The 14213-nt window shown below is 49.2% G+C and overlaps 1 protein-coding gene across 2 annotated transcripts in view; it reads left to right on the top strand.

The window, feature by feature from the left end:
* The window catches only part of GALNT2 (polypeptide N-acetylgalactosaminyltransferase 2), a 193097-nt gene that overhangs the window by 118603 nt on the left and 60281 nt on the right, over positions 1 to 14213 (top strand). For both annotated transcript variants that reach the window (XM_047088639.1, XM_047088640.1), the window contains exon 3: positions 4928 to 5081. In XM_047088639.1, coding sequence (XP_046944595.1) covers positions 4928 to 5081 — 154 coding nt within the window. The remainder of the gene's footprint in view (positions 1 to 4927; positions 5082 to 14213) is intronic.

Below are 14213 nucleotides of genomic sequence, written 5' to 3'. Positions count from 1 at the left end.
CAAAACAGGAGGTTTGGCCCTCGGGTGAGGAACTCTTTCCCAGTCCAGCTGGGAGGGGAGGGGAGGGGAGGGAGGGGGTGTGCCTGTGGCAGGCATTGGGGGTGGGGCAGATCCAAAGATCCTACTTCTCAGAGGAGCTTGACCTTGAAGGACAGGGAAGGCTTGAGCCGGCTGTGCTGTTCACAGAGGGGAACAGGGGACCCAGGGAGGCTGCCAGAGAGAGGGCTGGAATCCGGAATCGGGGTGGGGATCCTCACCCAGCCCCATAAGTCAGCGCGAGGTCGCAGACAGGTGGCTTGTCCCGCCCGCGCAGGAATCTTTGGGAAGAGTCTATTTGACAGAAGCCTAGGCTTCCACACTCATGGGGCCGCACAGCTCCTCCTTCTCAGAGAATCTGTCTGTCGTCCAGAAATGGATTTCTTCTTAAATACTCTCATCACTCATTTAATAAGCAAACAATTTTCCCAGGCGTTCTTAGGATAATGCCCACTTTCTCCTCGTGTGTTCTTTAATCGCAGGTGGTTTTCTATGGTCTTTGGTGATGGAGCTGCTTTCTGGCTTCTCCTGCAAAGTTTTGTTTTTTTTTTTAATTAAAAAAAATTTTTTTTTAATTTTAGAGAGAGAGCAAGAAAGCACTAGCAGGGGAGGGGGTGGAGCGGGAGAGAGAGAGAGAGAGAGAGAGAAGGAGAATCTTAAGCAGGCTCCACACTCATCACAGAGCCCGATGCGGGGCTCGATCCCACGACTTTGGGATCATGACCTGAGCTGGAATCAAGAGTCAGACGCTCAACTGACAGAGCCACCCAGGCACCCCCTTTTTTTTTTTTTATTTATTTTTGGAACAGAGAGAGACAGAGCATGACCGGGGGAGGGACAGAGAGAGAGGGAGACACAGAATCGGAAACAGGCTCCAGGCTCCGAGCCATCAGCCCAGAGCCCGACGCGGGGCTCGAACTCACGGACCGCGAGATCGTGACCTGGCTGAAGTCGGACGCTTAACCGACTGCGCCACCCAGGCGCCCCGCGCCCCCTTTTCTTGTACAGTTTTATATCTTTGGGGTATTTCATGGCCTCTGCTTCTGCCTAGCCAGCCAAGTTCACTGTCTGTAGGTGTTCGTGTATTTTTTGTTTGTTTTCTAAAGCTCTTCATTTCCAATGCACTTTCGAAAAATTTTACAGTGAAAGAAGTACACGATGATTTGTGAACGGCATTTTTTAAAAGTCAGGCTCTTCAGGGGCGCCTGGGTGGCGCAGTCGGTTAAGCGTCCGACTTCAGCCAGGTCACGATCTCGCGGTCCGGGAGTTCGAGCCCCGCGTCAGGCTCTGGGCTGATGGCTCAGAGCCTGGAGCCTGTTTCCGATTCTGTGTCTCCCTCTCTCTCTGCCCCTCCCCCGTTCATGCTCTGTCTCTCTCTGTCCCAAAAATAAATAAACGTTGAAAAAAAAAATTTAAAAAAAAAAATAAAAGTCAGGCTCTTCAGACATTGTACCTGTTGTTTTGACTGTTTCTCCCCAACCTGTAACTGAGGCCCAGCCTGTTCCGTTGTCTCTGCACCTGGCTGCTTCCCCTAATGCCCGGGTTGGGATGGGGCACGCCTGCCCTCTGAGAGCCATGCTCTCTCTTTCCTGCCTCTGCTCTTTGGGTGGCTCCAGCCCTAGGAATTCGATATAATACAGAACTGATTTCTATAACGGTTCTTTAGCCCCGTGGTTTTCGGATTATGGGGTGTGACCCATTATTCGAGCATGAAGCCACTTCTGTAGTGCTGCACCCACGTAAGCAAAACAGGTCAAATAGATCCATCTGTTCACACAGAGGAAGGCTGAAACCTTCATTTCAATTGTGTGCCTACGTATGTGTGTTCATGTGTCGGGGACATGATATAAAATGTGTGTCATAGTCAAACGTGTTTGAGAGTCCCTCCCGTATTCTGACATATTGCTGAACTTCCATGACAGAAAAACCAGTTATAACCTGTCTCCAGTAAAATGGTCGCATGCCTTGGGAAAATTGTCCCAAGGCAAGGCAGAGTCCACGAGGGTCCTGTGGAAGATGTTCCCAAGTCGGAAGGAGTCACTGTGGGCTGCTTCAGAGGGGGTTCCTGCAGTCTTTGGAGGATGGCTTCTCCTACATTACTCCTACTCGTTCTTCAATTCTCAGTTCAAATATTCCTTCCCCGGGGGAAGCCTTCCCTACTCCCCCTGTCTACATCGGTTTCCTCTGTTAGGTGCCTCCGTAGAACTACATTTCTCAGTATCAGAACACCTAGCTCAGTTGTTCATGAGACAGTGATTGGTATAGTCATTTTATTATTATCTGTCTCCCTCCATCTCCTAGAACATGACCTCCACTGGGCAGGCATCAGGTCTGTTTTTGCTCACTGTATCTGCAGGAGCCAACACAATGCCTAGCATAGAGTCCACACTTCGTATACACCAATGGCTTGGGGCCAAGTCCCCACAGTCACCCGACATCAGGAACCCCGTAAAACCCTCTGCTGTCCTCATGTCTTTTCTAGAAGGGGGGAAGGTTTTCTATTACAAGGAGATCTATAGGTGGGATTGAAGCCCCAGGAACTCAGCAGAAGCCTTGCCCCACACAGGCCAGGAGTAAGCTGACTCCCTTCTTACTGTCCCCAGCGCTCCCGGTGAGGGTCACGGAGAGCATAAGCAGAGTGACAGACAGAACTTCTCTTGGGTGACGGTCCCTTCTCTGCTTGTGGCTGGGGCTCCATGGTTCCTGGTTCCTCGTGGTAGTAACGAATATTCCGGCCTTTACACATTAGTTGGAACCAGCTCATTTGGATTCCGTAGTAAGTACTGCAGAATTAGATCTTAGCTGAGGCTCTGATTTGTGTTAGCCCAAGCACAGATGGGTGGTGTTTTTCTTCGCTATCCTCAAGAGTCTGTGAGGGTGAAGGCAGAAAGGTGGGGAGAGAGGAGGATCCAGAAGTATTTCCAGGGTTGCCCTAGCATGAAAGGCATGTTTCCAAAAAGGTGTTTTGGAAACGTTTTATTTTAGGCGGGAGAAAACGCTGACACTCTGGCCAGCTCCCATAACCTAACCAGACATTTGTCGGGGGCACGGCGTCGTCATAGCCAGGGAGCTCATGAGTTTTGAAACTGCTTTTCCATTTGAGAGACCGGACCTCTGTGACCCCAAGCATCATTTCCACGGCAACCAGCTGTGATGAGATGGGGGTTCTGACCTCGCGGGACAATCGCAGCAAGAAACAGATGAGCTTGTGGATAGAAAATTTACTCTATGGCCTTGAACAGATCTCATGTAACCGAATCTCAGTTTCCTCATCTCTGAACTAGAGAAAGAAACGGGACGTGCCTTTGATTGGACGCGGAGAGATCCATGTTGGAAAAGCACGCATGTAGGTATTGTTGAGTTTAACTGAACAGCCCAGCGTTTGACAGGAGGCAGAAGACCTGTGGCCTGCACACATGTGCCTGTTGTGGGTAGCTGTCAACAGGCCTGCTCTCACGTCTCTGGCCAGCACCTCACTCTTTGCTAAACTGGCTTCCTGGCCGGTCCTGAATGGGGTAAGGTAGTTCACTGCCACCCCAGGGCCTTTGCACCGCAGTTCCCTGAGCATTTTCCTATGCTGTTTCCAGAGGGCTCCGTGGCCCACTCCCTCCCTTTGTCTGGGTGTCTACTCGGACATTAGAGCCCCTATCAGACACCCCACAGAAAACGATGCCAGAACTATTTGCCCCTTAAGGCCTTTTCTTCAGAGCACTGTGACCATTGGGAATTTCATAAGCTTCCTGGGGACAGGTTTGTTAATCTTTTCCTTTTTTCTTTTTTTTTTTTTTTTTTTGAGTTTGGTTCAAGTTTGCTACACCTACCAAACTGGCACATAGTAGGCCATTCAGTCCTCACGAAAAACCTTTTTTCATTGTTTTAAGTTCATTGATCTTTAGGAAACTCTTATTTCAAAGAATAAAATTTTAAAAACCTGCCCAAGATCATAAAGGTAGCAAGCAGTAGACAGGGGTCTAAAAGCCAGGGCGAACTTCAAGTCCTGAATATTCTCTCTGCCTTGAGTCGGTCTTTCCTTCTGTCTTTCCCTCTGAGCACTGATGCCTTTGCTGTGTCTCTGGGTCTGCCTTCATGATGCCCAGGCCTGCCCAGCCTCGCCCCAGCCTGCAGTGCTCTTTCCTCTAGATCCAGCTACAGCCAGTACTGCCCCTACCCCAGGTCCCAGTACGAACTCCCCACTCCGCTGTCGTGTTCTTGGAGAACCTCATGCTTGGCCTTCTAGAGTGGCAGCAGCTAATCTGATCACGAGTCAGGGCTGACCCACGCATGGACAGGTCACCTTGGCCCCATTCCCTCTTGAAACGTGTGCTAGAAGGTGTCCGTGCTAGGATTGGTTCCTCTCACCTCCTCGTGGGGTCAGACGTGGCAGCAGCTTCGAGAAGAAGCCCTGAGAGCGTCTCACCGAGGGATGTGGGGATCGCCTGTTCTTTGTCATGTCACGTTTAAACACTTACTTTCGTGTCACCCGATGTGACTCGACAGGATAACCTTGCGTGTAATTTGGACATTATCTTTTTCACCGTGTCTGGGATGCTTCTGGGCCTTACCGTAATCCCTGGAAAGGTGCAACAAGCAGGTAGCAATCTCCTTTCTTACCAAGTGTGTGTGGAACCATGCTTACGGATACCTTGGCTGGCACAGAATATCGCTCACTAGACAGCACAGGAGGTCCGAGTCTCGTTGCAAACTGTCAGCATCCGGCTTTCCAATCTGGGCACGTGACGATGCTTGCTTGGGCTGTTTTCAGCTAGTTTGTGGACGAAAACTGCCATCAGAGGAAGCCGTGGGCTTCTGGTAACACCGTTCACGTGGCATATGCTGGCCTCTGCTCTCATTTTCCCCTCGTCCCACACCCTGTGTCTGCTCTTTCTCTCAGGAAAAGTGCGGTGGCGGGACTTTAACCAGGAAGCTTACGTCGGAGGGACAATGGTCCGCTCCGGGCAGGACCCCTACGCCCGCAACAAATTCAACCAAGTGGAAAGTGATAAGCTGCGGATGGACAGAGCCATCCCGGACACCAGACATGACCAGTAAGTACTAAGCTGTGTGTCGGCCTGGGGCCTCCGCTTGCTTTCCCACACCTGGTAAGTAGCTTTGACCACGACGCAGCATTTTTCTTTTACTCTGGGACACTGAACGCGCGTCGTGTCTCTACGGGGCGGTAAAACTCGGAAAAGGCATACGGCATTGGGGCTCCACTCCCTGGAAGAGACAGGCCCGCTGGGGATGGGAATCTAGTCTTTCGGATCCCCCAAGGCAGTATCGAGAGGCCGTGGGTGGCTGGCCAGAGGGTGGGGGGTCAGCACGAGAAGGGCATGTCATCTCTCAAACCCCTTCCCAAACACGCGTAATTTGCCATAGTTCGTAGCGTCGTCGGAAGGAAGGAAATCTGAATTCTTGCTCTATTAGGACAGCTTAACTCAGAAATGTTCTAGAGACTGGAAAGGCGAAAGGAACAACCCCGGCAGGGCGGATGTGACACTGAGCTGAAACACAGAGACAGAGGAGGACTACGTCCTTCTCTTGACTCTTCAGGGATCTGGGCCCCGAGGGCGGAGGGCACTCCGGGGTTCATCGGGCTCGGCTGATGAGGTCTCCAGGCATTCTAACGTGAGTTTGTCACCGCTTACTGTCAGGCCTCACTGCCGCTACGCCTCTCAGCCTTGCTGGTAAGAGCTCTGACTGGGAGGCTGGTCACATGGAGATCATTGGTGGGGTTGGGCTTGTTGCAGATTGTTAAAAAATAAAGAGTTGTATTTGGAGGACAGCTGTTTCCTGGCTGTTTGGTAGGCGTTCCTGCTCACCGGGTTACTTAGGGAGTCATTCATCGTCATGGATGACACATTCGCTGCGACTCAGACATTGTGTTCGTGTCCTGGGATTCCAGGCAGAAGAGTCTCTGGCCCCAGTCCCGTTCTGGCTGGGGATGGGGCAGGGGTGGGGTGGGGCGGGTAACAGGTGCAACCCAGGAAGCGAGGGGGGGTGGTACCCCAGGGCTTGGACAGTCTGCTCTAAAGCAGTGCAGCCAGGGCCCCCAGGAGGTGGGAAGGTCAGGAAACACCCGAAGGAGGGGGGAGTCCTGAGCTGGAGGCATCCAGAAAGAAGGACAGGGGCAAGGCCGTGACAGGCAGCGCTGGGCTTCCAGAGAGCCCATCAGCGATCGGATCGCCCTGCGTGTGTGTCCCAGGGACTGAGAGGAGGGTAAGCTGGCGAGGGACGACAGTCAGCTACCTTACACGTGAACACTTCTTCAAGTTTGGCTTGATTTTGTAAATTAGTAGCATGCACGGAAAGGGTGTTTTCCTCTCCTGCTTTCAGGGGAACTTGACTTCACCGTGTCGGTTAACCATTTAGCTGCCAGGTTATCACTCCCTTTGCTTAACGGTCTTTTTGCGTGTTTGTTTTATTGCGTGTGCGTGTTCTAGACAGCTCTGTGCTCCCACAGCAGCTCATAAGCAGGTAAATTTACAGGACTTTTGGACCAAGGAGTTAAGTGCGCAGTGTGTGTGTGTGTGTGTGTGTGTGCATCAGAGAGAGAAAGAGAGAGAGAGAGAGAGAGAGAGAGAGAGATTTAATATATGAAACATATGGCTGATATATAATTATATGTGATACATAATATTAAGAATCTTACCGTTTTTCTAAATCCAGTCCAGGAGATGGTCTTTGTTTAATGTCTCCTATAATCCATTCATTTTTTTTTTCCACAGGCAGCTTTGTTCAGTCTTTAGGCTGTGCTCCCGATTAAATTCAGCAGGGTTAGCTGTTGAACAGCCTATCTAAAAAGGTTTGCTGACCTGGGATCCACGGACCCCAGGGAGCCCACACGGAGGCTCTGGGACCCTGCGAGTCCTGGAGCTGTGTGTATGCACATGCCTGCATCTCTGGGGAGAGGTCACGAGTGCCGGTGTCCCCACCCCCCCCCTCCATCCCCAGGCTAACCAGACTGTCTGCACCCCGCCTCTGCAAAGCGCTCCTCGGGGGCACTTACACGGTCCTTGAGAGTCAGACTCTGGACACAAAGGTTGTCTTCATTGCACGGAGTGGGAGGGGAGGGTCCCCCTTTGTTAAAAACCTGCCCAGTGATTAGGAGCAGCGGACTTAAGGCCAGAAAGGGGCACTGTGGCTTTTAAGAGGGGCTTGGCCTAAACTCAAGAGCGTGGTTGACGTTCCAGCAGAATCTGGCTCAGAAACCTTACCTGGTGGTTTGAATCAACTGCTTCGAATCACATCTCCATGAGACGGTGTGAGTGTCACTGCACCGTTGGGTTGTGAGTGGTTTTTCGGCTGTGACTTTTCCTTAGAGCTGAGAGAAAGTAGTGTCTTTGTGATGGCTCATCAGTGTGTGGGCTTCAAAGTCCCCCAAATTAAATATATGTGCGTATATAGCTTTTTTTTTTCCAGTTTTTTGAAATACGAGTTTGTCCAAGCAGATGTTTGACTATTCTTCCCATGGTGGGATGTGTTAGAGGTGAGTTTAATTTTAGTGCCAGTGACAGTGGCATTTTCATTTGCATGTGTTAAACGAACAGCTGGGATGCCTTCCGTGTTGGTTTGACTTTGGCTAAATTAATGTCTCCCCAAGTCAGTCAGATGCCTGAAACTGAGCCAATGTGCTGTCCTCGGAGCGTAAGCTCATACTGAATGTCAGGTTAAGGAGATCAAGCTGCCTCTGTGAATCTCCCCCGACCTCCACCATACCTCTCATTGAGAACTATTAAAGCGTTTGACCTTCTACATAAATGTTTTGTTTTGTTTTGTTTTGTTGGGTTTTTGGTTTTTTTTTTTTTTTTCCATCTCGCCGTCTCTCCCTTCGTCTAGGATTATGGACACGTTTGAATTCAGCCTTCATGTGTGATGAATCTGAAAGCCATGCACGTGGTTCATTAAGAACAAGGTTTTTGGAGTCACATAGATCTTGGTCACGATCCCAGACCCTCCAGTCCTTAATCCTGTGGCCGGTAGCATTTGTACGATGATGGCACACGATCACCTCTGGTTACCATGAGGAGAAACACGTTGTCTACAAGGTGCTGGTTTCTCCTCCCTTGAGATTTTGTTCAGAGGCACCCTCAGCGAGGCGGCCCTTGACCTCGACCACCTCCCCGAGGAGTGCAGCCGCCTGGCCCCCACCCTTGATTTTCTCCATAATTCTTATCACCACCCACACACCATATGTCTTACTTATTTACATGTTCATCTGTCTTTACCCATTAGAATAGTGAGATACTGCCGCCAGGATCGTTATTGGACGACTGACGGCATTCAGGAAATTCAGTAAATATTTGTTGAGTGAATGTATTGCTCAGCACATATGGTGAGCGCCTACTAAGTCATCAGTGATACTAAGAGTCATGAAAGAATAAGGGAGATTTTTAGCAGTAGAGATCATATGAACCCCATGATGAACCCCAAATAAACATAACGTGTTTACATTCTTCCAGGACTGAAAAGCAATGCAGTTACATCCCACCCTTTATTTCCTGTCCTTTGGGATAGATACAAGGCATCAGGTGTTCAGAGCCTTGCAAAAACAAAAACAAAACAAAACAAAACTTCACATATTTGGGCAATGTTTTATTTACCTTTTTTAAGTACATAAAATGTACTGGGCACCCTCCCCCGCCCCCCGCAAAAAAAAAAAATACATACATAGAAGTAAGTAGCCTAGAAAAGCTTGTCAGGAGTGAAATGTAGATCTGACATACAGGAAATGTTGGCTTATTCTAATAAGCCTTAGAAATTAGAAAATAGGAGCCCATCCTAGTCTTAACAGTACAGTTGCCCACTCAAAAAAAAAAAAAATTCCCCTACTTCATTTAAATTTTTTTTAATATCTATTTATTTTTGAGAGAGACAAAGCATGAGCAGGGGAGGGGCAGAGAGAGAGGGAGACACAGAATCGGAAGCAGGCTCCGGGCTCCGAGCTGTCAGCACAGAGCCCGACGCGGGGCTCGAACTCACAGACCGCGAGATCATGACCTGAGCCGAAGTCGGACGCTCAACCGATTGAGCCACCCAGGCGCCCCCCCCCCCAACTTCATTTAATTTTATTTGAAATCTCAAATAAATTACCAAGGCTAAAAGCAAATTAAAGGCCAATGGGAATTTTGAAAATGCTTTTTCCGACTATTTAGGTCTTTCCCTTCCCACCTTTGGGAAGCTGTTGTTAGTGCCCGGACAAAAGATCATAGAGAACAGCGTTGGACAGACATAGATATGTATGGAAGGGGGAGCCAACAGGATGTGGCAGTGGGTCCGATGAGGGGTGTGATACGCCGTGAAGCAGAGCTCCAGGATGTATGGCTAAAACAAGGGAAGAGATGGGTCACCTTAACTGAGATGAGGGGGCTGAGTGGGGCGGGTGCGGGGGACACATCAGCAGTTAACCTTTGGACATGTTAAGTCCAAGGTACGTTGTCTGTGATTGGATATGTGTCTGGTGTTCAGCAGAACGGTCTTAGTGGGAATGTAAACTTGGGAATGGTCAGTATACAGGTGGCATTTAAAACTGTGAGATGGACATCACCCCCCAGGGCAACGAACATAGAAAGGAGGAGAGGCTCAAAGACCGCCATTGAAATTCAGCTGTGAATTAAAGCCAAGGCCAACACTTGGAGTACAGTCCAACATGGTCGACCGCTGACTGTAGTCCTCTGGGTGCTGAGGTCCCAGGGGAGGAGTACTCTTGTTACCCTGTTAGAGTAGGGGTGAGGAGGGGTGTGTTAAAGCCCCTCCCGAGTCCAACTCAGAAGAGTTTTGCGCTGTTTCATGTTAGTGCGTGCGCGCACACACGTGTGTATTTTGTTTTGTTTGCCTAGAAATGCATCTGACGGGAAAGTCAAGTACGGGAATCAGGCGCAGCCCAAGGAGTTTATATAGAGTATCGTTCTGTCTACTGGGGAAAGCTGGAGCTGGTTTGCTTTAAAATTGTGTATATAAGTAAAATCAAACAAACCTTTAGGGGCGGAAAGCCTTATTCCCTTGTTTTCTTCTTTTCCCTGTCAGCTGCACACCATTCCTTTCCATTTATTTATCCAAGTCCCTTAAAAACGAGAACCGCTTGATAAAAGGGCAGATTTTGTTCAGGTGTCAAAAGTTGAATTTCTAGCAAGTTGCTCTCTGTGCTACCCCCCCTCTTTTTTTTTTTTTTTTGATCACTAAATTAAAAATGAAGGGTTTTGAAACATTTTTGCGTCTAAAACTGAAGTACTGCTCCTGACCACGGGTGATCTCAACTGCATCCCACAAAGGATCGAGAAGTTTGTCCAAGGTGCACACCTCATGGCAGCCTTGAAATCAAAGGAACACTGTGTTTACTCTGTCTGTAAATTTGGGGTTACTCGTAAGGTTTGGTTTTGTTCCGTTCAGGATAATCACCCAAGGGCTGTGTTTTGAACCAGTTTCTTAAACGTCTAGCTGTAATGCAGCCCAAACCCAGAGAGGGGGACTCTTGAGGGGCCATTCTTTTCTTTCTTTCCTGCTTTTATTTTTTAGAAACCTTTCAACACGAGGGCAGGCATTGAAGTAACCGGCTGGGCTGTTTAGTCTGGCTGGAGTGTCCGCGTTGATGTCAGTGGTTTTAAGAGTAGCTAATCGGGATTAAGGGTTGTGGGGAAAGATACAGTCCAACTTTTCATTGTTACTCAGTGAGCGTAAACACCGTGAAAGCCAAGAAAAAGTTTTCTGTGTCAACTCAGCTGCTCGGAGTGAGGCTTTGGTGTGGGCCGTTATGTTAGGGGGACACAGAGTTTGGTTTTTAGGAGAGCAGAAGATCCGGGGAAACAAGAGGAGAGGAGTGTGGCTCCGGAGGAGTCTGGCTTCTCCTGAGTTGGGGGGTGGGGGTCTCTTGGGGCCCGGGGCTTTGTTTTCATTTCACATTTTTCTTATAAAAGTGGCGTCTTACAAACATGCGTGAGCAGCTGACCCTCTTTTGTGGCGGCTGCTCTGGGACAGAGCTGATCTGCTCCCTCGGCAGCTCAGCGGGGCTCAGACCTGCTTTGGCAGACCCAAGTCACCTTCCTGTGTCCCACCGGCAGGGTCCTGGGACAGGAGACAGGTGCTTCTCTAAGCAGGGGCCCCCCAGCTCCCTCTGAGTTTCAGGTGGCCTCGCGGGCATTTGTGGCCGGTGGGGCAGAGGGGGTTTGGCTGCGGCACAACAGCGAGGCTTTAAGCTCTGTTGCATAGTAACGGCAACAAAATATTTATTGGGACGTTTTATCAGCGTCATGACCTGCGCTCAGCCTTTTATGTGCATTGATTTTATTTAATCTGCTGGCACTCCTGCGAGGTGGGTGGGGAGATCCTTCTCCTGATGACATCATCCGCCAGTCTCCAGAAGTGGGGGGTGGGGGGGATGGAGAGCCCGCCTCCAGAGAGCCCAGGAGCCTCGCCCCCACGGGAAGCAGAGTCGCTGACAGCGTGCCGCCTCGCCCTCGCCCTTGGCAGGTGGCTTTCCCACGCCTGGTCTTCAGGCACGAGGCCCGAAAGTACCTAAAAAGCAATCGATCCCGATTGGCCACTGCCATTGCTGGTGGAATCCCGGGAGGTTGAGAAGAAGCAAGGTTTCTGCTTCTGTCTTTCCGGGGTCAGTTCTCCTCGGGAACGTGATAGAAGAGTGTGCTCCGTTTCTGTTCCCCGGGGGACGGGGGAGGGACCTGCGTGCCACCTGGACAGTCGCAGGCGGCCGGCCTCCAGGCTCTCTGCTCTCACGGGCCCCCCGCCGCCCCATCCCACGGCCTGACCCGCGCCTGACGCACGCAATCCCGGCCACGGCCTCGCCACCGTTCACCAGCCTGTTGTGTTCTGTGTTTGTCTTGCTTGCTTTTATTTGTAGTGTTTTTATAAAAACCAGCTCCGGCAACAGGCTACTCTTCTTTTTCCCCTTATCCGTTCCCCTTTTTGACCGTTTGAGGCCTCCTCTGCATCTAAAACAAAGAATGCCCCGGACTGGGAGACGATATAAGGCGAAGACAGTGGACGCTGTCTGTGCCTTGTGTGAGCAGCTCCGAAGGGCCTGGTGGAGGCCTTCTCGTAAAAAGATCAGCAGCAAACGTTTTGAAAGCTCAATCCCTGAGTGCCTGTGCACACGTGTGGCTCAGTTTCCCCCGGCTGGGACTCTGGCTTATAGTTTGGGCAGAGACGGATGGTCCTAAATGAGTAACGTGATTTTGTTTCTTTCTTCTTCGGTCCCCTTTCCACCAGCATCCTGGGAATACAGCGGTGTGCACAAAGGTCCTCTCGGTGCTTGAGGAGCTCGCAGTGCAGGGGGAGAGGCGGTGGCTAATGGACAGTGGCGTAGTCCAGTCCACTGGGTGGTCCGGGAAGGGCAATCTTGTCCTTTTTAAAATTTTTTTTAGCGTTTATTCATATTTTTAGAGAGCGAGAGCGCAAGCAGGGGAGGGGCAGAGAAAGAGGGAGACACGGAATCTCAAGCAGCCTCCAGGCTCTGAGCTGTCAGCACAGAGCCCTGACGCAGGGCTCAAACCCACGAACTGAGAAATCATGAACTGGGTCGAAGTCGGATGCCCAACCGACCGAGCCACCCAGGCGCCCCAACAATCTTGTCTTTTAATTAGAATATTTACTCCATTTACATTTAGTGCAGGTTCTGATGTATTTGGGTTTAACACTGGCATCTCTGTCAATGTTCTATTTATGCCACGTTTTGTGTTCCTTTTCCTCCTCTTTCCTGCTTCTTTTAGATTAAGTATTTCTCTCTTTGTTAGCTTGTCGCATTCTTCACTTATGAGAGTCTAATATAAATGAATATTTTTATTATTTCCTGAATAATGCACAGACTTCATAGCACTGGACCCCATTAGCTCTCCTACCCTCTTTGACACTCTTTATTGCCATATGGTCTAATTCTCTCTATGTGTAAACTCCACAGGACATCTTCTGGTGTTTTGTGTAGTAAATATCCTTTTGATTTATTCATGTATTTATGTTTTTTCCTTATTTCTTATAATTTTCACTTTTCCTCCTGGGACCATTTTTCATCTGTCTCAGAACTATTAGTATTTCTCTTAGTGCCAGTTTTCTGGCAATGAATTCTCTCCCTTTATTGTCTCCAAATAAATTTGTCCTTTACTTCACTTTTATTTTTGAAAAGTATTTTCATTGAATTTAGAATTCCAGGTTGACCGAAGCTTGGGCAACTTTTCTATAGTCATTCTGTGGTCTTCGGGCTTCCATTGTTTCTGGTAAAACATCAACTGTTGATCTTACTGTAGCATTTTTGAAGGCATTTTAACTTCTTCCTCTGGCTTCTTTAAAGATACTTCTCTTTGTCTTTGGTTTTCAGAAATTTCACTGAAATGTGCCTAAGTGTCTTCTTTGTATTGAACCTGTTTGGGTTTGTAGATTTCCTGAATCTGTTGCTTCCTGTCTTTGCCAAGCTTCTCTTGTGCCCCATTTTCTCTCCTGTCTCCCTCTGGGCCCTAAATACATCTTTGTTAGAGATTTCAGCATGTCCTGTGTCCCTCTTGTGCTCTTTTCCATTTTATTTATCCTTTTCTATTCTTTGTGCTTTAACCTAGGTGTAATTTTATTGGCTTTCCTTCTGGTTTACTGATTCTTTGCTATCTCTATTTTGCTTTTTTTTTTTTTTAACGTTTATTCATATTTTAGAGAGAGTGGTGGGGGGTGGGTAGGTGCAGTGAGAGAGAGGGGACAGAGGATCCGAAGTGGGCTCCGGGCTGACAGAGCCTCATGTAGGGCTCGAACTCATGAACTGTGAGATCACAGCCTGAGCAGAAGTCAGACACTTAACTGACTGAGCCACCCAGGTGCTCCCGTATCTATTTGGCTTTTAAGCCCATCTGCTGAATTCTTAATCTTAGTTATTTTATTTTGTTGTGTATGAACAAATAATAGAGATATTTAAAGGGCCTCCTTGATGTTTTCATCCTCCAAAGAGGATTTCGTTTTGCTCTGTGACAGGCGAAAAAGGGCAGATCGCCTCGGGCAGGTGTGGCACTGAGCTGGCATCAGCTGGGTTTCAGTCTTTTGTAAAACACTGATGAGTTCCCGGTTCTCTTTTGCTATTGGAAGGGAGCCCTTTGGGATTCCACCTGGAAGTCTGCGATGGTTATTAGAGCCCCTTTTTCCTTGGCGAGACCCGAACTGCAGTTCTGGCCTCCACAGCTCCGTGACACCTG

Source organism: Lynx rufus, unplaced genomic scaffold (assembly GCF_022079265.1).
Source record: "Lynx rufus isolate CCGP_SWC_20201006 ecotype Redwood Valley unplaced genomic scaffold, mLynRuf1.p SCAF_25, whole genome shotgun sequence".
NCBI classification, from domain to species: domain Eukaryota; kingdom Metazoa; phylum Chordata; class Mammalia; order Carnivora; family Felidae; genus Lynx; species Lynx rufus.
This window is presented reverse-complemented; position numbering and strand designations above follow the sequence as displayed.